A 23785-nucleotide genomic window follows, 5' to 3' on the forward strand; every position below is an offset into this window, starting at 1 on the left:
TCTTGCCTGGAGAATCCCAGGGACGGGGGAGCCTGGTGGGCTGCCATCTATGGGGTTGCACAGAGTCGGATACGACTGAAGTGACTTAGCAGCAGCAGCACTGTGTGTGTGTGTGTGTGTGTGTGTATGAAGTGATGTGAAAGTCGCTCAGTTATGTCCAATTCTTTGCGACCCCATGAACTATACAGTCCATGAAATTCTCCAGGCCAGAATACTGGAGTGGGTAGCCTTTCCCTTCTCTAGGGGATCTTCCCAATCAGGGATTGAATCCAGGTCTCCCACATTGCAGGGTGACTCACCAGCTGAGCCACAAGGGAAGCCCAAGAATACTGGAGTGGGTAGCCTATCCTTTCTCCAGCAGATCTTCACAACCCAGGAATTGAACCAGGGTCTCCTGCATTGCAAGTGGATTTATCACCAACTGAGCTATCAGGGAAGCATATACACACACACACACACACACACACACACATACACAGTTTATAGGATTACAAAAATGCATAATTAAAATATACAACAGTAATAACATGAATTTGAGGGGCATAAATGGGTAGAATATTCTGTTTCCTTTATTGTTTTGATGCAGAATAAAGATATTAATTTCAGACTTCCTTTAAGAAAACATGTTAAAATTCCTAGAGTATTATAAAAACAGAAAATATAGTGTATAACTTCCAAACAAGAGGGGAACAAATGGAGTAAGAAAAAATAATCCAAGGATAAGAAAAGAAACTAGAACATGGAAAAGGCAAGACAAATAAAAAGCACAAAATAAGATGGCATATTGAAAACTCAATATATTTGTGATTACAATAAATATAAATAGATTAAAAGCTCCAGTTAATGGAGAAGGAAATGGCAACCCACTCCAGTATTATTGCCTGGAAAAGTCCATGGACAGAGGAGCCTGGAGGGCTGCAGTCCATGGGGTTACATGACTGAGCATATGTGCATGAGGGTGGAGGGTGACAGGTTGGTAGCAATAAACTGGTAGAACTAAAAAAAAAAAAAATAAGCTCCAGTTAAAAAAACAGACTAGCCGACTGGCAATTAAAATCCAACTATCTGCAAGAAACGCATCTCTTTAGGACAGATAAAAGTTGAACATTATAAAGAGAGAGAATTATGTCACATTTGATAGTGGTGAATACTTATTTACTTATTTACGTAAAATCTTTTTCTCTTCTGTTTTTGGGGGAATCAATCTAACGAATCTTCTGCTGCTGCTGCTAAGTCACTTCAGTCATGTCCAACTCTGTGCGACCCCATAGACGGCAGCCCACCAGGCTCCCCCGTCCCTGGGATTCTCTAGGCAAGAACACTGGAGTGGGTTGCCATTTCCTTCTCCAATGCATGAAAGTGAAAAGTGAAAGTGAAGTCGCTCAGCCGTGTTCAACTCTTAGTGACCCCATGGACTGCACTGCAGTCTACCAGCTCCTCCGTCCATGGGATTTTCCAGGCAAGAGTACTGGAGTGGATTGCCATTTCCTTCTCCAATGAATCTCCTACATTTATATATATTGTTTCTCAGTGTCCTAAATTGAATTCTATCATCTACCCATCTCTTACTCTTGTGCTTCTCAAAGTTTGGGCTTCAAACCATGTGCAATGGAAGCACCTGTGCCCCACTCCAGACTTACTAATTCAGAACACCAACTCAAGAGTATCAGGGTATCAGCCTTTTAACAAGGTCCCCCAGTTGATTTAAGTATAAGAATTATTTATTTAAATGTTGACCCACAAGGTTCTGTCGGTCCTCGTCTACCTTCTGTTACACATGCACCAAAAATCACACCCAAAACTTCCACCAGTTATTGTTATTAACAGTATGTGTAAGCTGCCTTACCTCCATAATCCCCACCCCTGCCAATAACTATAATCCCACCTGACACAAAGAATACTTATTTGAATGAACCTGATGATTCTTAAAGCCACTTTGTCAACCAAGACCTAACTTGTAGGCATCATACCTGCATGTGCATCAATCCAATGGACATGTTCACCTGGACGTCCTAAATTACCCTGCATCAATCAGTTAGGATTAAATTCAGCTAACAGTAACAGAAAAGCCTAAAATAGTGGTTTATATAACACAGAAGTTTATTTCTCTCAAATAACAGTCTGGAATAGGTTAGTATAAAAATTCTGCTCCACAAAGTTCTCAGAGAGTCTGGCTCCTTTCTGCTTTCCACTTCAAAATGCCTAGAATATGGTTCCCATTTTATAGTTCAAGATAGAGCTCCATCCAAAACAACCACATTTCTAACAACAGAACAGAAGCAAGAAGGGAAAAGGGTACATTCACCTCTCTGTAACACACTATCTGTGCTTTTATCCCACTGACAAGGATTTAAGTGTCAAGACCATAACTAACTGCTAAAGCTAGAAATCTAGTCTTTATGTTAGGCAGCCAAACTGTTACTAAGGGGAGCAAAAGGGTAGAGACCAGATACTGAACGACAATAGCATTCTTGACTACACCTTCCGAAGTTACCATGTCCCAACTTGAACTCATCAGTTTGCAGAACACACTGTGCAATTTCACACCTTTGTGATGTCTTTATCTCCTACCTTTATCTCCATTCTGCCTGTCCAACTCCTTCTCCTCTCTTAATACTTCCATCATACATCTTTTTGTGAAGCGTTCCTTTATGCAACCACCTTTACCGCCAGCCTAAACAAACCAGATGTCTTTCGGCCACCTTGGTATCTAGCATATATCTCTATTTTTACACTGTTAACTTTGTATTGTATCTTTTTAAAAGTCTATCCCTCCATTCATCCCTCTCCCAGTAGAAGGTGAACTTCTTGAGGGCAGAGACTATGCCTTATTTTAGTATCATATACAGATACATAAATCTGTATCAAACTAACTTGTACAAAAATCAACCATTAACATCTGTTACCTAAAATTATGACAGCAGGGAATGGGTAAAAAGAGGTACCTAATAAAAAGAACATCATGGTATGTAGTACTGTAGAATAATGGGATGTCTTAGAATTCCAAATTACATAAGATTCTACTAGCAGTTACAAGAAGATTATGGCTATATGCTCATACTTAAGTACTGCCTTCCTCCACACACATTACCTATTCATTTCCTACACCCATCTTTCTTTTCTTTCTGGTATAAATTAATATAGTGGGGTAAATTTTAAGTAGATTTATATTTTATTCCACTAATAAGTTCACATTTAACTTGGATCAAATGATTGGTTTCTGTGCTTAGACTCCAGTTAAATCTCAGCAGTTATTTCATCACAGAAGACTGGGTTAGGTATGTCTATGTCCTTGGAAGAGTCAACCAAGGAGCTTCAATATTTTGATGTCTTTTTTCTGAAAGAAAATATCTAGGCTAGATAGCACAGTATTCAACTTAGGAAGCACAGCATTACAACTGATAAACACTTGACTGAAATAACATACTAAATAATATACTAGTTTATGATGGCTTTCATAGTCAAAAATTTTTAACATGCATAAGTAAAATCTTTATAGAAGTGAAATCAACACTATCAAAGCACCAATTTAACTTGAAAAATCAACCAAAATCATGTAAAACATGTATAACAATTGCTATGCCCAACCTTTAAAAAAAATCTTCAAGATATTAACAATGGAATGCCATGTGTAATTTTAAATAGGATATCAACTATAAACATAGCTAAGCACCCCAAAATGCTTACAGCAGCAAAGCTTCAATGGTGTAAACGTGGCCTGCAGCTTTGCCCATACTGGCCAGCGTGGTCTATCAATTCAGACCATTATGTTGTGCTGACCCTCAAGAATTCTAATTATAATCTTTTACCTCAAGTTCTCTAACCTGAACAGTGTCCTCACTGTTCTGCCTGCTGTTCCTCAGTTGGGCATGAAGTCCTACCCTCAATGTCAACAGCAGTTAAATCTAACTTCAATAAAATAAAAGAACATGTATTAGTTAGTTATTATCTTACCATTACTTCCTAGTGGTTGTAATATATCTCCTGTCAGGTTACACCACCCAACTGGGAAAATATCTCGACAATCATACTTGCACCAATAATTGAAAGCTCCGCTCCAGCCATCAAATGTGATATAAACTTCATCTCCTTTAACATTTCCAATAGTTGCAGGGCAGATCAGATAAGGGTTCTTTCTGTCTACAGCTTCAAGTTTCATCCCCACTTTAAAATTATTTAGAGGTGGCTTTGGTGGTTCCTACCAAAATATTAAAAAAAAAAGTTTTCATTGTTAAGATGTATTAAGAAGCATTTGCTCAACTGTATTCTTACAATCTTCAGCAACCAAAAATTAAGCTTCATGTTTATCAGTGAAATACAGGAAGAGACAGTTCTTACAGATCCCTTTGAAACTCTGCTATACAATATCTCACTTACTCTGGAGCATAGTCAAGAACCTAGAAGAAAACAAAACCAGCCTGATGGTCGTTTATTCATTCAAGAAATATGTATTACATACTATGTACCAGGAATTTACCATTCATAGGTGAACAAAAATGTCAAGATCCCTGTTCTTGTAGACATTACATTCTAATAGTGGTGGTAGCAGTGGTTGCGAGGCCAGACAGGATGAAGGGGAGGAAGCAATAACAAGAAATTTTAGAAGAGGGAGTCAAACAAACCTAAAAATATGTAAATTATAGAGTAATTTGAAAGATAAATCCAAAGAGAAGGAATAGCAACAGATAATATCTAAAAAGAAACTCAAAATATAAAATGTAGATACACGAATATCAAAGTCACAGTCCAGGGTCATTTATGATATGCAATCCAGAAACAAATATTTAAAAGCATTCCGTAATTACAAAAAGCTAAAGCATACAAATGCTAAGAGGATTCTTAGACCAAGGGCTACATTAAAAGCAACATCTTTTTTTCCACTCTTGCTTTTTATCCCAGTAAATGGCACCATCAGCAACCCAGTTACCCAAGTCAGAAACCTGCAAATGGCCCTAGACCTGTGGTTCGCAGCCTGACTAAACATTAGAATTTCCTGGAGCCACACTGCCAGAGATATTGATTAAACTGGTCTGACATGGGGCACATTTTAATTGCCCAGATGATTCTACTGTGCATCCAAGGCTGAGAACCACTACCCTAGATGCATCCTTTCCCCCTAACACTCACATTCAGAGACTACAACCTGCCAATTCTACCCCCTAAATCTCTAGAATAACAACATTAAAAGTTAATTTTCTCTTCATTAAGACTTCCAGAAATCAGAAAATAAATACTAGGGAACACATTATAAAAAGGTTAACCTTCAATTTCCTCTATTTCTTTGCATTGTTCATTTAAGAAGTCTTTATCTCTCTCTGCTCTTCTCTGGAACTCTGCATTCAATTGGGTGTTATCTTCCCCTTTCTCCTTTGCCTTTCCCTTTTTTTTTTTCCCTCAGCTATTTGTAAGGCTTCCTCAAACAACCATTTTGCCTTCTTGCATTTCTTTTCCTTTGGGATGGCAAAGCAGAGACATCACTTTGCTGACAAAGATCCATATAGTCAAAGCTAGTTTTTCCAATAGTCATGTACAGCTGTAAGAGTTGGACTATAAAGAAGGCTGAGTGCCGAAGAATTGATACTTTCGAACTGTGGTAATGGAGAAGACTCTTGGGAGTCTCTTGGGCAGCAAGAAGATCAAATCAGTCAATCCTAAAGGAAATCAACCCTGAACATTCTTTGGAAGGACTGATGCTGAAGCTCCAATACTCTGGCCACCTGATGTGAAGAGCCGACTCACTGGAAAAGACCCTCATGCTGGGAAAGATGGAGGGCAGAAGGAGACGGGAGCAACAGAGGATGAGATGGTTGGATGGCATCACCGACTCAATGGACATGAGTTTGAGCAAACTCTGGGAGATAGTGAAGGACAGGGAAGCCTGGTGTGCTGCAGTCCGTAGGGGCGCAAAGAGTCAGACACAACTTAGTGACTGAACAAAAATAACCACCTTCAATTGTTGAGCATATGCACAGTTTAAATATTCTCTATATATTCATTTAATTCTCACAACAGTCCTATGAAGTCAGTGCAGCTATAATACCCATCTTGCAAGATGATGAAACTAATGTACAATGGCCTAAGACTACACCATAAGTATCAGAGCTCGATTTTAAGTCTAAGTAGCCAACTTTCTGGAACACTCTACACCCCAACATCTGCCAAGCCAATTCCAACTCTTCCACACCTCAAAGCCCAGTTCTCCTGGTCTCTATAAAGCTTCCCTGAACAAAGCCTGCTATTGCGAAGCCCACCAAAGTGGCACTCTTGCCTTTCAATTGTGAAACTATTAAAATATGTTCACTCTTCTGAGATCTTTTTCATATTGTTATTTCCAGCACAGTACTCAATGGCAAGCATTTTTTAAATGAATGAACAAAAGAATCACCTGGAGAACAGTAAACAAGCTCTGAACTACCTCTTTCAACAAGATATAATTTTTAAAACCTATCTGGTAGATGGATTCCTTTTAAAAATGTCCCCTTTAAATCCATCTCATCATCCCATGCTTTCTCTGATCCCTTAGTCATGTCTGACTCTTTGTGACCCTATGGACTGTAGCCCACCAGGCTCTTCCATCCATGGAATTCTCCAGGCAAGAATACTGGAGTGGGTAGCCATTCCCTTCTCCAAGGGATCGTCCTGACCCAAGGATCAAACCAGGGTCTCGTGCATTGCAGGCAGATTCTTTACCATCTGAGCCACCAGGGAAACCCCTATTTCTTCTAAATTTCATGAATACCCTATCAAATTTTCTTACACAAATAAGTATTAATAGAGCTCTAGAAGAAAACAAATTTTAGTTTGTTTCATAACAAATTAACTCTTTTTTCATAACATAGTAAATGAAAGGGCTTTATCACAAAACAACCAACCTCCTTCCAGATTTAGATAACTTGCAAAATGGTTCCCTCTGCTGTCAACAAAAGGTAATGATACAAAAGTTGCTTTGCTGCTAAGTCACTTCAGTCGTGTCTGACTCTATGCAACTCCACAGACGGCAGCCCACCAGGCTCCTCTGTCCCTGGGATTCTCCAGGCAAGAATACTGGAGTGGGTTGCGATTTCCTTCTCCAATGCATGAAAAGCGAAAAGTGAAAGTGAAGTCACTCAGTCGTGTCCGACCCTTAGCGACCCCATGGACTGCAGCCTACCAGGCTGCTCCATCCATGGGATTCTCCAGGCAAGAGTACTGGAGTGGGTTTTCATTGCCCTTTCCATGTCCTATTTGTATGGAAATACAAAAAACCTCTAGTAGCCAAAGCAATCTTGAGAAAGAAGAATGGAACTGCAGGAATCAACCTGTCTGACTTCAGGCTATACTACAAAGCTACAGTCATCAAGACAGCATGGTACTGGCACAAAGACAGAAATATAGATGAATGGAACAAAATGGAAAGCCCAGAGATAGATTCACACACCTAAGGACACCTTATCTTTGACAAAGGAGGCAAGAATATACAATGGAGAAAAGTCAATCTCTTTAACAAGTGGTGCTGGGAAAACTGGTCAACCACCTGTAAAAGAATGAAACTAGAACACTTTCTAACACCATATACAAAAATAAACTCAAAATGGATTAAAGATCTAAATGTAAGAACAGAAACTATAAAACTCCTATAAGAAAACATAGGCAAAACACTCCCTGACATGAATCACAGCAGGATCCTCTATGACCCACCTCCCAGAGTAATGAAAATAGAAGCAAAAATAAACAAATGGGACCTAATTAAACTTAAAAGCTTTTGCACAACGAAGGAAACTATAAGCAAGGTGAAAAGACAGCCTTAAGATATGTTTTAAAAGAATATAGTTTGTCATTATCCATTCTTGAATGACTTCCTAAACACAAAGATACAATCTGCAAAAGCAAAAGCTTAAATAAAAAGGGATCATTCTCTTTTCTTTTACTGTAAGAAAATGATTCTGTTCTAAAAGGTGGCTAGCAAAGAATGGCCTTTTAACCTCCCTTCTTGCTTACCTACAATATGGTTCTTCTTACAGGCTATTTTCCCCTACATCCCACTGATTGAAGCCAGTCTTAGCATTATCTACATTACCCTTCTGCCTGAAATATTTTTACCCTTGTAGTCTCCAGGTTCATTCTCTCCCTTTCTTCACATCTTCACTCAAATGGCACCTTCTCAGCAAGACCTTCCTTGCCAAACTATCTAAAATGTCACCCCTTTGTTCTCCTTAGCATATACAACTATCAAGCATAATACAATGCATTTATTATGACTTACTATAAATTTACTCAGCTAGAAGGTAAGCTCCATAAAGGAAGGAGTCTTTTATAGCTAAGTCTGTAGCTATATTCCTGGAGTCTACCTCTGATCACAAACTCCTATCCTTAAATTTCTACTTCCTTACTTTTAATCAACTACTTCTTTGATTTAATCAAGAATTCTAGTCCTTTAACCTTCATTTATTCATTTACAAATATTTACTGAGTGCCTACTAAGTCCCAGGCACTACTGAAGGTTCTTGATATATATTGGGTTGGCCAAAAAGTTCATTGGTGTTAATGAACTTTTTGGCCAACCCAATATTAGCTGGCAAAATAAACAAAAAAAACCCCACCTGTGTACTGCTCACATGCTAGTAAAGAGAAAGATGAGGAACATAATAAGTAAAATATATTCTGTGTTATAAATGATAAATGCTTTGCAGAAAGAGAGAGCAGAATAAGGGAGATCCAGAAAGCAATATAGGGGAGGGGTTGTGAGATTATAAATAGGACAATCAGGGCTTCCCTGGTGGCTCAGTGGCAAAGAATCCACCTGCCAATGCAAGAGACATGGGTTTGATCCCTGATCCAGGATAATCCTGCATGTTGTGGAACAACTGAGCCCATGCACCACAACTACTGAGGCTGCATTCTAGAGCCCGGGTGCCACAACTACAGAAGCCAGTGTGCCCTAGAGCCTGTGCTCTGCAACAAGAGAAACCACCACAATGAGAAGCCTGCACACTGCAACTAGAGAGTAGCCCCTGCTCACCAAAACTAGAGTAAAGTCTGTACAGCAACAAACATGCAGCATGCACAGCCATAAGTAAATAAATAAAATTCTTTAAAAATAAATGAATAGGGAAATCAGGATGAGCCTCATCTGGAAGGTGACATGTGAACAGAAGCCTGAAGGAGATTATTAGCCAGTTATCTAGAGGAAGAGTGCTTTAGGCTGAGACAACAGCTAGGAACCAAGGCCCTAAAACAGAGACGTGTCTGAAATGTTCAAATAACAAGGAAGCAGCGTGTGGCTAAAATGTAGTATGCAAGTAGGAGGGCAGTAGGAAACAGGTCAGAGAGATAATGAGGGGTCATATCATGTAGAATTATGGAGGCCACTGTAAGAACTCTGGCTTTTACCCTGAGTAAATCAGGGAGCCCCTGGATGACTTTGAGGAGAGGAGTGATATAATCTCACTTATGTTTTAAAAGGAATATTCTGGCTGCTATGTTGACAACAGACTGTAAAGAGATCAATAAAGAGGTTACTCAGTAATCCAAGTGAGAGATAAGGGTTAGGGTTGTACCAGTCTGACAGCAATTGAGATGGCAAGAAGTAGTTGGATTTCAAATATATTTTAAAGATAAAGGAAATGGGGTTTCCATGTGGACTGGATGCAGTGTGTGACAGAAATAATCACCAAGGTTTTTGGCTTAAGCAAATGGAAAGACAGTTGCTATTCCTTGATATGGGAAAGGCTGCAAGTTGAGCAGTTTGATGTCTATTAGACACATCCCCAAGGAGGGATACTGAGTAGGTGGGCTGGATATAGAAGTCTGAGTTGGGAGCAAAAGGTCTGGACCAGAAATATAAATCTGAAAGGCATCTGCATATAAACTGAACTTAAAGTCAGGAATTAGATTAATCACCAAGGAATTAATGCAGATCAGTTTCTCAAACACGACACTATTGTCATTTGGGATCAGAACATTCTGTTGTGGGGGCTGTTCTGTGCATTGTAGGATGTTTAGTAGTATCCCTGGTCTCTACTCACTAGATATAAGTAGCACCCCCACACACACACAGTTGTGATAACCAAAAACATCCCCTTCATACAGAACTACTGTATGAAGAAAAGGACGAAACACTCAACTTCTATCACACCCTTTCACATCCAGGTTACAGAGCATCACCATTTTCTTCTCTGCACCCCAAACCAACTTATCCCCTTGTCCTGGTTCTATTATCTCCAAACCTTAGTTCAGTATCACCCTCCACTTTACCTATTTACACTTAGCTGCTGAGCACTTCTGGAGAAAATTCCCACATATGTATTACATGCAGTGCTACACATGTTTAGTCTTCATCCTCAGGTGAACCCTCCAAAATACTGTCATATGTCCCTAGGTCGATCCCCCTCCCCATCCCATATGGCAGCTATTCCAAACCTTTATCATTTGCCTTAAGACCAATGTTTCCTCATTAAATGTTTATTATTTTATTTGTTAAATGACTTTCTCCCCAACCACAGAGTAAGCTCTCTGTCTTGGTGGTGGAATATAGTAGACTTTCAGTCTATGTATGAATCCTCCCCTCTAGCCTTTGTCAGTTTCCCATTTCAGAGTAAACTGAGGCCATTAGGAATGAACTCTAACAATATTCTGCCTTCACGATTATAAACTTCACTCTATCTGAGGACACTTTTCAGTTGGTCTTCAGTTCTTGCTAATGTAACTGATGAACTTCCTCTATAAAATAGTCAAGAATCTGCTTTCCTTTTAACTGACCTCTACTAAGTTCCTGATATGGGTACTTATATATTATAAAGGTGAGTGGATATTTCTCAAGGTTCTAAACTTGACACTCTTCTCTCCTTCTCTGTATTGCCTTTGAACTGGCTCATTCACACTTAAGGCTTCTATCACTACCATTTGAGCTAAAAAATCCCAAATCCATGTACCCAAGCCAAATCTTATTTCTAAATTCTAAATATTTTATGTCAATGTCTGGTGGTAGTCATTCCTCCTCAAACTTGCCAGAGGCACTTTTCAACATATCAAAAACTAAACCCATCTTCTCCCTAAGTATTCACCTTCCTGTACTTCTTATTCTTTCTTCATTCATTGAACAAATTAAGTATGTACCAGGACCTAGGATAGGCAATGAGAATACAAAGTCATATTAACTTCTCAAAAGGAACTATAGTCTAGGAAGCAAGAGAGAGTGAAAATAATAATATAATCCAATATCTACAAAGACTGACATATGCACAAAGTGCTACAGAAGTATAAGAATAGAGAGGTGAAATTAGGGAAGGTATCTTGGAGGATTTAATGCCTGAGATGAATGTTACAAGAAAAATAGGAGCAAACCATAGATAACCAGTCTTTTTAAAAGGGGAACATGGTATGGATAGGCTATTACAAACAATTTAGAACTTAAGATCCAAAGCAAGAAGTGGTAACTGTAAACCAGATCACAGGTTACCTTAAAGGCCATATTAACAAACATACTTCATCCTGAATGCAAATGGGAACTTCAAAGGAGTTTTAAGTATGGAATAATGAAGCATGGCTTCTGTATCAGATATTTCTAGCGTTGTATGTAAGGGTGTTAGAGGCAGTTACAAAGCTAGTTGAATAGTCCAGACAAGAGAAAAGCCTGCAGGAGTGGTAGTAAGTAGGAAGAAGAGACACAACAAAGATAATTAGCAAGCTAAGTAGGTGGGCCTTCCTAATTAATCGGCTATCCAGAGCGCAGGGTCAAGAAGGAGTGAGGACTAGGAGTGGCGGACTAGGAGTGGCTCCTAGTTAAGTTTCAAGCTTGGCTGAAAAGGGCACCGCACAAGTAAGTAAGAGTAAGAAAAGAAATCCAATAGAAAAACAGCAAAGGCTATAATCAGCCAATTCACAGAAAAATAAAAGGCCATTAAAGATATTTTGAAAATTCCATTTCACTGGTAATTACTTCCATACAAATTACAATGGGATACCATTACCATCCCCACCTCCAAAAAAGATTCACCAAATTTTAAAAGATGGATAACATTCAATGCTAGTAAAGGTATGGGAATGTGAATATATCTAAACACTAATACTGGAGAATAGTTTGGAACACCCTTTTTAGGTGCAACTTAACAATATATTTAAACACTACTTGAAGGACATTGGAATTCTACTTCTATTAATAAGAGTGTAGCCATTCATACTTATATAAAAAGTTCTATACAAGAATGTCCACTGTAGATGATTTAAACAGAATATGGAGACAACCTAAACATTAATCCTTAGGGAGAGATTATACCAGTTGTGGTAATCCATATCACAGAAGAGAGCAATACAACCTAAAATAATGTATGAAACAAAATGGAAATTTCCAAAGCATACACACTTTAGGGGAAAAACTAAATCACAGAATACGTTCCAATTTACATTTAAGAAATAAAAGTCCATATATGTTTGTAAATGCACAGATAAAGGTCATGAAGAACTATTTGGAGAGAAGACTAGAATGGAGGAATGGATAGGATAAATGGACACTCATTTTCCACTTTAGTTAAGGATATAGCTTGATTCCTCCAAACACAAAGATAAATTACTTTTATAATTTTAAAAATGAAAAACACAATGTATGTGACATGTGACTAGCTGATAAAACAACTTGATAATTAAAATAGATCCAATGGCTTTTCTAAAGCCACAGTCTAAGCTAATAAGTATTTAATAAAGACTATTACAAAACATCTCTTTTGTTATTAACTATTGTCAAATATGCTTTACACAGTGCCCAAAAGGACTGCATTCACTTGTGCCCCTTGCTGGTAAGCAAGCCCACTTATAGCATTTCATGCTGCTCAAAGCTGTACTCAAAGAATTTTTCTCTGCAATGTAGAAATCATGTCAATTGACATTTCACATCTTTGTACATTTAATCTTCTTGAAAAAGTTTTAAAACTATAATCAATGTTTACCATTCCTGATACGAATGGCTGTAATAAAATTTAAGTGACTGAAAAAACAATGAGGACAGAATGAGAAATATTTTGACCCATAATTTAACTAAAACTTAGCTTTCATTCACTGTTTCTTAACACAGTGTACTCTCTTTTAACATTTTCTCAAGAGCATAAACTATTTTTGGATTTTTCCCTCTTTGTTATATAACAAGTATTTCCTTATAAAAAAATTCTTTCTGATGACTGTTTTTAACATTCTTTTACTTCTGCAACCAAATCTGTCCAAATAACTTTCAAGTTTTCTTGTCCCATCATTTTCTCCAATATCAAAGAGATGACTAACATTGCAAACTGAGAAGTTTCACTTCTGAAGGTAAATAAAAAATAATAACAAACATCTGCTTCCAGTAAAGTACCCATCTGTATCTGAGGTCAAGAAAGAGGTACTAATTCACTTTGACTACTGAGTGATGAAAACTGAGCCTTTTTTATGACTCGCTGTTATGGGCTGAACTGTGTCTCACCCCCTATCCCACCAAAATACATATGTTTAATTCCTCATCCAATACCTCAGAATGTGACTGTATTTGGAGACACGGTCTTTAAAGGAATAATTAAGTTAAAATAATGTCATTATGGTGGGTTCTAATATGACCAGTGTCCTAAGAGGAGGAAATCAGGACACAGATATGTAACTAATGTAAAGACTCAAAGAGGAGAAGATGGCTGTCTTATAAACCAAAAAGCATGAGAGAGTCAAAGTGAGAAAATAAACTTCTGTTTAAGCCACTGTTATGAAATGAGTTACATCTTTTCAAAATTCATAAACTGAAGCCCTAATTCCCAACGTGAGTATATTTAGAAGCAGGGCCTTTAAGGAGGTAATAAAGGTTAAGTGAGGTCATAAGTGTGGGGCTCCAAGTCCAGGACTTCTTTACAAGAAAAGAAAGGAAAACCAGAGATTGCTCTCCTTCTACCACATGCACAGAGCATAGGCCATGAGACACCTCACCAGAAACCAGCCCTGATGACACTTTGATCTTGGACTTCTAGCTTCCAGAAATGTGAAAAAATAAATTTCAGTTATTTTAAGCCACTGAGTCTGTGGTACTTTGCTACAGCAGCCTGAGCAGACTAACACATTTGCCAATCAAGCAGTTTGCAAAGTACTTTCGATACACATTAGAGAAGACAAAGCATTTAAGAATCCCCACTAGATCAATTAAAAAAAAAAAAAAACCACAGCCCAGTTGATGGAAGCTTTTTATAACATCTTTCTTACCTTCTTAAAGAATGCTTCAGGTGCCATTTCAGATCCAGTCAGTGTTCGCAAGAGGAACATTGGCCAAGATGATGTGTTCATCTGGTACCCTATTTTATAAAATAAAGCAGGTATTTCTTTTAAAAGCTTCTCTGTGATATTATAGCAAGTTGGCATAAAAAAACGTTCCATTTACCATTCTTCTCCAAAGAATGACTTTCTTATCGAGGAACGCAGGAAATGGGCTAGAGGAGCAGGTGCACCCTCCAATCAGTGCTACTGCATCCACTGTACTGTTAGACAAGAATGCTACAGTGGGGGTAGAAATTCTCATTTTTAAAAAGCCACTAGCTAGGGTTCACAAACATACACATATATGCTGGGAATGGGCCATAATACTAGGAGAGATCCAATTCAAAACCCAGGAGAGCTTCCATTCCCCACCAACCACCACACATGCAGAGTAATAAGGCTGCAAAAGACTACCAGCCCCTTTTTCCTCAGAGCCTCTACCTTACTTCCTTTCAGAAAGACAGTTTTCTGTCAAACTCAGTAAATGTACACTTATGATGGTACATTTCACTGTATGTAAATTTTACCTCAAAAGAAAAACAAACTGTAAATAAACAGTGAACTCTAGTTAATGATATGCATGCTAAAGTATTTAGGGGAAATGTACTGACGTCAATAACTTATCCTGAATTGCATTTAAAAACATAATTCACTGATGAACTGACAGAAAGGCAAGTAAGCAATAAAGCAAGTATAGTAAAATGATAACGGGTAGAATATAGGTAGTGGGTATTTCTTTCACCTTTTCTGTATGTTTGAATTTTTCATACATTAAGTTGGGAAAAAAGACAGCTCTCACTTTAGCAATCTCTACACACACTAAATGATCTTATATTAGGATTTGTATCAAATGCTATCAAAATAGACTCAACATGTGTATTCTCTAGAGATCTCATCAATTTACGGTGACTATCACAGCATGTGGCATGTGCAGCAGGGAGCAGGAGTCTGCTAGCTTTACTATTTTCTGGGGGCAATCTGTTACATGCAATACTTGCCTGCCTTGATGCCAGAATTGGTTGGTGAGAACTTTGCATGTATCTCTGATGAATACATGCATTAATATAGGGAGGCACATGAATCACATTGCCAATGGGTCCATCAATAGGATAAAATATACAAGAAAGTTCAGACAGAAAGTCATTTTATAATAATAATGTATCAAAACACCCTTAATCTGACTAGGAAAATAATTGTTGCTGGGGAATTGTAAAGGGTTGTTACACACTCCCTTAAAATAAATCAATATTACTAGTGATACTTAATATTAAATAGTTACCAGAGCATGGATTCTCCACACTATTGTTAGAATACCGCATAACAATCATTCTCTGGTCCTTATGCCTTTCTCTTAACCTGCATCTTATCCTATTACATGAGGTACCATGACTTTTTTTTAATTTAGCATTTTCCTTAATTCTGAATTGCCTAGAGTCAAACATAGATCAAAGTGCATGTAAAAAACTCAAACACAGCTAAAACTAATTCATGATATTAGGAAGTCTGGACAGTAGTTACCTTTGGAAAGGAGGAGGATATGACTGGGGATCAGCAGGAATGGGGCTTCTAGGGTGCTGACAATGCTCTCTTTCTTTATCTGGGTGTTGGTGTTTATACATGTTCATTTATAAGCTCGGAGAAGGCAATGGCACCCTACTCCAGTACTCTTGCCTGGAAAATCCCATGGACAGAGGGGCCTGGAAGACTGCAGTCCATGGGGTTGCTGAGGGTCGGACACGACTAAGCAACTTCACTTTCATGCATTGGAGAAGGAAATGGCAACCCACTCCAGTGTTCTTGCCTGGAGAATCCCAAGGATGGGGGAACCTGGTGGGCTGCCATCTATGGGGTCGCACAGAGTCGGACACGACTGAAGTGACTTAGCATTTATAAGCTGTACACTTTTCTCCATGTATGTTAAAACTCTAAGAAACAATTTTAAATAATAACCTTAACATTTAAATAAATAAACCTTTTAAAAAGTAAAACTATGTAAGTTGTGTTATATTAAAATGGAAACTAAACTATTCAAAAGCATCTCATAAGCAAATTGGCAAAAATTGTATTTTTTTATTATGTGGTGTCACAATAAATACTAATCAGCACGTATTGCTATATATTTCATATTTTTAATTAATAAACTCTAAAAGTAATTTGAAAAAAGAATGATTATAAATTTGGTTATATGTCTGAAATGCTGACAATCACAACAGCTATGTTTCCTTTAAACAAAATACAAACACATACTAGCATACTGTCAATAGAGAAATAAAACCCAAACGAGGAAGCATTAAGCCTCAGATGTATATCTGTTACAGAAGTCTGTATGATTTAAGATATTATAAAAATAAGCAATAACAAAATGTGAATGTTATGAAGAAAAGGGGAAAAGCAGAAAACACACATATCCTAAACCATCTTCTTGGGAATAACACATACTTGATTAGTTTTTAAAAATACTTTAAACCAAGTTAGTATTAATTAACCACTAGAACAAAGACAATATAAAACGATGTTGCTAGAAAGAACAGTTATTATTGTCTTAAATTTTTTATTCTCACATCATCTTCCACTAGCTGGAGACAAAAAAATTAATTGTCTCACTGTGCATTATAATACAGCATTTTCATTTTTAGCATTGTAAAAAAGAAACAAAAACCAATACCCACCATTCATTCAGAATGTGCAAGTAATAAACTAAATACTTATATTCTACAGAATACCATGGTACACCAAAGTATTAAAACAGAAAAATTTTTGCACAAAATTAGGGTCACGTACTTTGTTTCTTTTAAAAACTTGGTCAAAATCAAGAATTTTATATTAAAAACCTTTGCTAAAGAGTTCCATCAATCTCTTCCTTTACAAAGACCTAAAGGTACTGATTCCTACCCCTCTCACTATGATTTCTTCCCACACAACAGGTGTAATGAAATTCCCAAGCCTGACACTGGAGTCCCAATGTAAAATCATCTCCTTCTGCTGTGCTAATCCCCATAACAAAAAGGATGAATGGCTCATTAGACAATACTGAGGGAGGAAGTGACTCATATCAAATGCTACAAACTTCTCCCCCAGAAGGGTTTCTGAATCTGCATGTGTAATCTGCTTTTGACATTTCAAGTTTTAAGGCAGAAGGAGTCTTGCTCTGGAGTGGGGAACCTTTAGCCACACATATGCCAAATATGTACTTAAATGAAACTCTATAACAATGGTAGTGAGTTACTTTCTCAAACCTTCTCCACAGTAACCACCATCCGTTTGCCAGAATGCCCAGGAGAAGAGATTTTTAAAAGGTCAGTTAAAATTATTTCTACTGAATATTACATTACCAAGAATATGTTGTTTTAAAACTGTTTATCCTTACCCAGTGGAGGCTGAAGTAAGTCCCCTTCCTTTTCACATGTCCCAACAGGCTGTATGTCTGGAGAATCAACAAGCCGCCAAAAGTCATTTTGGTTATCACTACCATCCAATCTTAAACGGAGCCTGGCACCTGTAACTCCAACAACTGTAGCAATACATACTGAAGTCGTATTGCGAGGGTCATGGGCTTCCAACTTCATGCCAACTTTGAAGTCATTAGCTGGCGGAATCTTAGACTATATACATAAACACATACAAATTAAATTCTGTTAAAACTCTCTAAGTGTAGGAAAATCAAACGATCAGTTATGTTACCAGAATACATGAGGAACATTTTAAGTAACAGTTGCAACAGTTGGTGAACAAAATGAGAGCTGTAAGGGTTAAGAAAAAGATCTCCAAATTCTCTCCTTGGCTTGACACACAGCCTGACATGGTCACCCACTGCTTGTCACTCATCTGCCCACTTCCAGGCAAACCAAATACAACCTCTAAAATGCATCCTGAGTGTCTTTCTAATATAAGAATTTGATTAGGCCTTTCCTCTTAAAGTAAGCCAAAAGGCAGCTTACCACTGCCTACTGTAAAGTCCAAACAGTCAGTATAGTTTAAAAGCCACCACACTTTAACCTCACTCCCATACTATCACCTCTATCTACTTAGTGCTCCAGCCACCCATACCATCCCTCAACACTCAGGTTCTTTTATGCCCATGTCTCTTTCCTTTGGATGTTCTCTCTGCCTGGAATATCCTTCCCCTCATTACAACTACCTCAGATAGGACCTCTTCTGTGAGCCCTTTTCAGTATAGTTATCACACTTTTTTATCATTAATTATTTACATGGCTGTCTTTCCCTCCACATGGCCAGTCATAAGAGCTTAGTATATCTGACATAAAGTAAATTCTTAATCAATGAATGCAAAGAGACCATCTGGTTCTTAAGCAGCACTGCCACAATCCCACAATCGCTTCACACTAATAGAACCTAATAACAGATTCCCTTCAACAAGTTAATAGTTTACAAAAATAAACATAACATGGTATCTACAGAATTTTGGCATACCTGTCTGAAATACTCTGAAGGAGCACTTAAAGATCCAGTCTCTTCCAAGTATTTTTCCCATTGAAAATGATCTGGAAAAAAACATGCAAAAATAGGTGGTTTTTTTGGTTTATTTTTGGGCCCTGCCAGCATAGCTTATGGGATCTTAGTTCCCCAATCAGAGAGTAAACCCAGGCCCATGTCAGTGAAAGCTATCAAGTCTTAACCACTGGATTGCCAGAGAATTCTCAGGGTTTTTTAAAACATATATAATATGTATACTAACTTTCAGGAATAAAATGGATTTTAGTTCCATGTCTCTTTAAAGAAATACTTCTCAAAGGACAGATTCAAACTTCCTCATTTGACTACCAACATGGAAATAAAAAATAAGACCATTTCCTGATAATAATGGTTCTGAAATAAATGATAATCCAGATCTTCTTGATGTAATGAGGACTGCATCACAGTGATTCTAAAAACATGAACTCTAGAAACAACTAAAGGACTTTTTATAGAGTAATAGCAAATTCTACTCATTTGTCTCTAATACAAATTTACTCAAAATATGTCTTTATCATTTCATCCCATTACTCTGAAACTGCTTCTTTGTTTTTCACAGGGATCTAAAGGTGTGTGGCATAGCAGAAATAAAGCATTAATTTATGGAAAGAAAAACTCAGCGTTGTTTCTCAACTGACTATTAGATCTCCATCCAGGGTGTCAAGAATATGGTGGCAGAATAAAGCAGAAACCACTCATCAGTGCAATGACTAACACAGATTGTTGTAACGATCTATATTTTCTGCAAACTCCTTCTGTTCTTTGTCTCACTTAGTCTTGATGACATAGGTCAGAAGGCAGTATGCTTTTCCCAGACACTTCAATTCACTGTGTCAGTCACAATGCCCTGAAAGACCTGACAGCAGTATTAAAGGTACTATTAACTCACATAAACTTTAATTCTCATCAAACATGAGGGTTTTTTTTTTCTATACTCCCTGTTTAATCTCTTTACTATAAAAATATTAGGGTTTCACAGTTCCCTCCCTAGGGGAATCTGCATTACTAGCCCCTTATACATTCTTCAAAGGCTGTAACAGTTCCACTTACACACACACATTCACACACTGCTGATAAATGTTTAACAGCCAGCTTTCCAGAAAATACAAACAAAAAGCCTGACTGGAACTGTTGGTGTTTGCATATTTCTGTGATGTAAATACCACCACCACGGCTGAATGAAAGATGCCAAGGTAAAGTTACCAACCACACAGTTAGGAAGAAATGTGAGCTGATGTGAAATGTGAGCAAGATTCGGAGTATCACTGTTGCATGAAATTATGCATTTAATATGTGTGCATACGTATGGTATTAAGCATGTCATTTCCTAACACTGTATATACCCTTTTAGAGATTTTTCCACTTTAAAAAAATACTGGGTTTAATTCTGCTTCCAGATCATGGAAAGCAAGCACTACCAAAGTGTTGAAGAGCATGCAGCAAAATGTCAAGAACACAGGCTCCTGACATGAAAATGCTATCTTTCAGTCTAACTCTGCCTTTTACTAGCCAGTGACCCTGAGCAAGTCACTTCATTTTCTCGGCCTCAGTTCCTTTATCTATGAAATGAGAAAAGTAATACGTATGGTTATAAGGTATTTTTGAGAACTAACTGAAGTAGTATGCATATAAATAACTTGATAAATACATACTATTTAGTGAAATAAAGATGACATAAAACTAAATGTCATCCATTGGATCACTGAAAGCAAGAGAGTTCCAGAAAAACATCCACTTCTGCTTTATTGACTATGCCAAAGCCTTTGCTGTGTGCATCACAAGAAACTGTGGAAAATTCTTCAAGAGATGGAATACCTGACCACTTTACCTGCCTCCTGAGAAATCTGTATGCAGGTCAAGAAGCAACAGTTAGAACCAGACATGAAACAACAGACTAGTTCCAAATATGGAAAGGAGTATGTCAAGGCTGTATACTGTCACCCTGCTTAGTTAACTTATATGCAGAGTACATCATGTGAAATGCTGAGCTGGATGAAGCACAAGCTGGAATCAAGATTTCCGGGGGAAATATCAAAAACCTCAGATATGAAGATGATAACCACCCTTATGGCAGAAAGCGAAAAACTAAAGAGCCTCCTGATGAAAGTGAAAGAGGAGAGTGAAAAAGTTGGCTTAAAACTCAACATTCAAAAACTAAGATCATGGCATCCAGTCCCATCACTTCATGGCAAATAGATGAGGAAATAATGGAAAGAGTGACAGACTTTATTTCTTTGGACTCCAAAATCACTGCAGATGGTGACTGCAGCCATGAAATTAAAAATCGCTTGCTCCTTGGAAGAAAAGCTATGACCAACCTAAACAGCATATTAAAAAGCAGAGACATTACTTTGCCAACAAAGGTCCATCTAGTCAAAGCTACAGTTTTTCAAGCAGTCATATTATGGATGTGAAAGTTGGACTCTAAAGAAAGCTGAGCACCAAAGAACTGATGCCTTTGAACTGTGGTGTTGGAGAAGACTCTTGAGTGTCCCTTGGACAGCAAGGAGATCCAACCAGTCCATCCCAAAGGAAATCAGTCCTGAATATTCATTGGAAGGACTGATGCTGAAGCTGAAACTCCAATACTTTGGCCACTTGATGCAAAGAACTGACTCATTTGAAAAGACCCTGATGCTGGGAAAGATTGAAGGTGAGAGGAAAAGGGGACGACAGAGGATGAGATAGTTGGATGGCATCACTGATGCAATGGACGCGAGTCTGAGCAAGCTCCAGGAGGTGGTGATGGACAGGGAAGCCTGGTATGCTGCAATCCATGGGGTTGCAAAGAGTAGGACATGACTGAGCAACTGAACTGAACTGAAATGTCATAGTTGTGCCTAAACTTAAGAATACTGGATAGCTATATCAAAAGTGAAAACTGAGATCCATGGCTCCAAAATTTAACTGACCAGGTTGCTTCAGTGACCTCCTAAGCACTAACCTGACAATCAAGAGACCCAAGGTTCTAAATGAAGCTCTACCACCATATGATCTTGGAGAGCATTAAAAAATAGAAGAAGAAAACAAAACATGAATGGAGGAAAAAAATCTGACTAGGATGTCACTAAAGAGCCACCATACTAGGATGAAAGGAGTATAAGTTGGAAATAATAACTGAGAAATCAAAGCCATTTCACAATTAGACCTCAAAGAACTTAAGACTTTTCCACAAACCAGTTACATTTGTAAAATTTTTCAGTGACACTGGAAAATAATTAATTCATCTAAGACAATGTTTAAAATATTCTATCACCATTTGTGTCTTCAGTCACTCAGTTCAGTTGCTCAGTCGTGTCCGACTCTGCAACCCCATGAAACACAGCACACAAGGCCTCCATGTCCATCACCAACTCTGGAGTCCACCCAAACCCATGTCCATTGAGTCAGTGATGCCATCCAACCATCTCATCCTCTGTCGTCCCCTTCACCTCCTGCCCTCAATCTTTCCCAGCATCAGGGTCTTTTCCAATGAGTCAGCTCTTCGCATCACGTGGTCAAAGTACTGGAGTTTCAGCTTAAACATCAGTCCTTCCAATGAACACCCAGGACTGAACTCCTTCAGAATGGACTGGTTGGATCTCCTTGCAGTCCAAGGGACTCTCAAGAGTCTTCTCCAACACCACAGTTCAAAAGCGTCAATTCTTCTGCGCTCAGATTTCTTTATAGTCTAATTCTCACATCCATGCATGACCACTGGAAAAACCATAGCCTTGACTAGACGGACCTTTGTTGGCAAAGTAATGTCTCTGCTTTTTAACATGCTGTCTAGGTTGGTCATAGGAGAAGGCAATGGCAGCCCACTCCAGTATTCTTGCCTGGAAAATCCCATGGATGGAGGAGCCTGGTAGGCTGCAGTCCATGGGGTCGCTAGGAGTCGGACACGACTGAGCGACTTCACTTTCACTTTTCATTTTCATGCATTGGAGAAGGAAATGGCAAGCCACTCCAGTGTTCTTGCCTGGAGAATCCCAGGGACGGGGGAGCCTGGTGGGCTGCCGTCTCTGGGGTAGCACAGAGTTGGACACAACTGAAGCGACTCAGCAGCAGCAGGTTGGTCATAACTTTCCTTCCAAGGAGTAAGGAAGTCTTTTAATTTCATGGCTACAATCACCATCTGCAGTGATTTTGGAGCCCAGAAAAATAAAGTCAGCCACTGTTTCCACTGCTTCCCCATCTATTCGCCATGAAGTGATGGGACCGGATGCCATGATCTTAGTTTTCTGAATGTTAAGTTTTAAGCCAACTTTTTCATTCTCCTCTTTCACTTTCATCAAGAGGACCTTTAGTTTTTCTTCACTTTCTGCCATAAGAGTAATGTCATCTGCATATCTGAGGTTATTGATATTTCTCCCGGCAATAATGGGCTATAATTTGAGCTAGCAAATACTTGATACCAGTGCTATATAATACAAGTGCTTTCTATCGCACTGCTAGTTAATGTAACCTTTGGAGCCTTAATTTTTTCCTTTGTTCATAAGGCAAAAATTCTTAGTCTACAACACTATTCAGCTTGGATGCCCATATGATGAGAGTCTACCAAAAACATAGTGGAAACACACACAGCAAAAGGCTTTACTAATTTAGATTTGGTACATCTATAATACCACAGTGAGAATTCCTGACCAAAATAGTTCAGAAAGTAGCAGACAAGCCTGAAGTCCCTGTCTCTGCATTTTTATCCTCATTGACAGATTAGCAGCTGGGGGTGGGGGAAGGGGGGTAGGGATTTACTGTTTCAGAAAAGAGCCCTGGGAACTGATAGGCCTTTTCAGGAGACAGATGTACATAATGTTGTGATCTGCTTGTTGCTTGCACGTGTCTGTGGTCCTTCTTGTTTGATTTGTAATCTATTCTATCTAGTCCATACACTAGCCCAAAGACCTTTTAGCAAAATGAACATAATCTATGAGGCCCCCTATTCTTCTCCAGAGTAAACCAGAATCATAATGTCTTCCACCAGTGCTAGGCTTGGGTTCAGAGGCTACGTACAGAAAATGAGCAAAGTATTTAGAGCTTGAAGCTTCTCAGCTGAATGATCAGCACCCACTACCTTATAGTATTTACCACAACT

At 38.4% G+C, this 23785-nt stretch overlaps 1 protein-coding gene across 2 annotated transcripts in view; it reads right to left on the reverse strand.

Moving 5' to 3' along the window:
- The window catches only part of SCML2 (Scm polycomb group protein like 2), a 121798-nt gene that overhangs the window by 69587 nt on the left and 28426 nt on the right, over positions 1 to 23785 (reverse strand). For both annotated transcript variants that reach the window (XM_086387946.1, XM_086387948.1), the window contains exons 4-7: positions 18670 to 18740; positions 17606 to 17840; positions 14188 to 14276; positions 3955 to 4198 (exon numbers count right to left, since the gene is read on the reverse strand). In XM_086387946.1, coding sequence (XP_086244072.1) covers positions 3955 to 4198; positions 14188 to 14276; positions 17606 to 17840; positions 18670 to 18740 — 639 coding nt within the window. The remainder of the gene's footprint in view (positions 1 to 3954; positions 4199 to 14187; positions 14277 to 17605; positions 17841 to 18669; positions 18741 to 23785) is intronic.

The sequence above is a fragment of the Bos grunniens genome, chromosome X, assembly GCF_055505025.1.
Source record: "Bos grunniens cultivar Pamir isolate PY7600 chromosome X, Bosgru_T2T1.0, whole genome shotgun sequence".
Taxonomy (NCBI): Eukaryota; Metazoa; Chordata; class Mammalia; order Artiodactyla; family Bovidae; genus Bos; species Bos grunniens.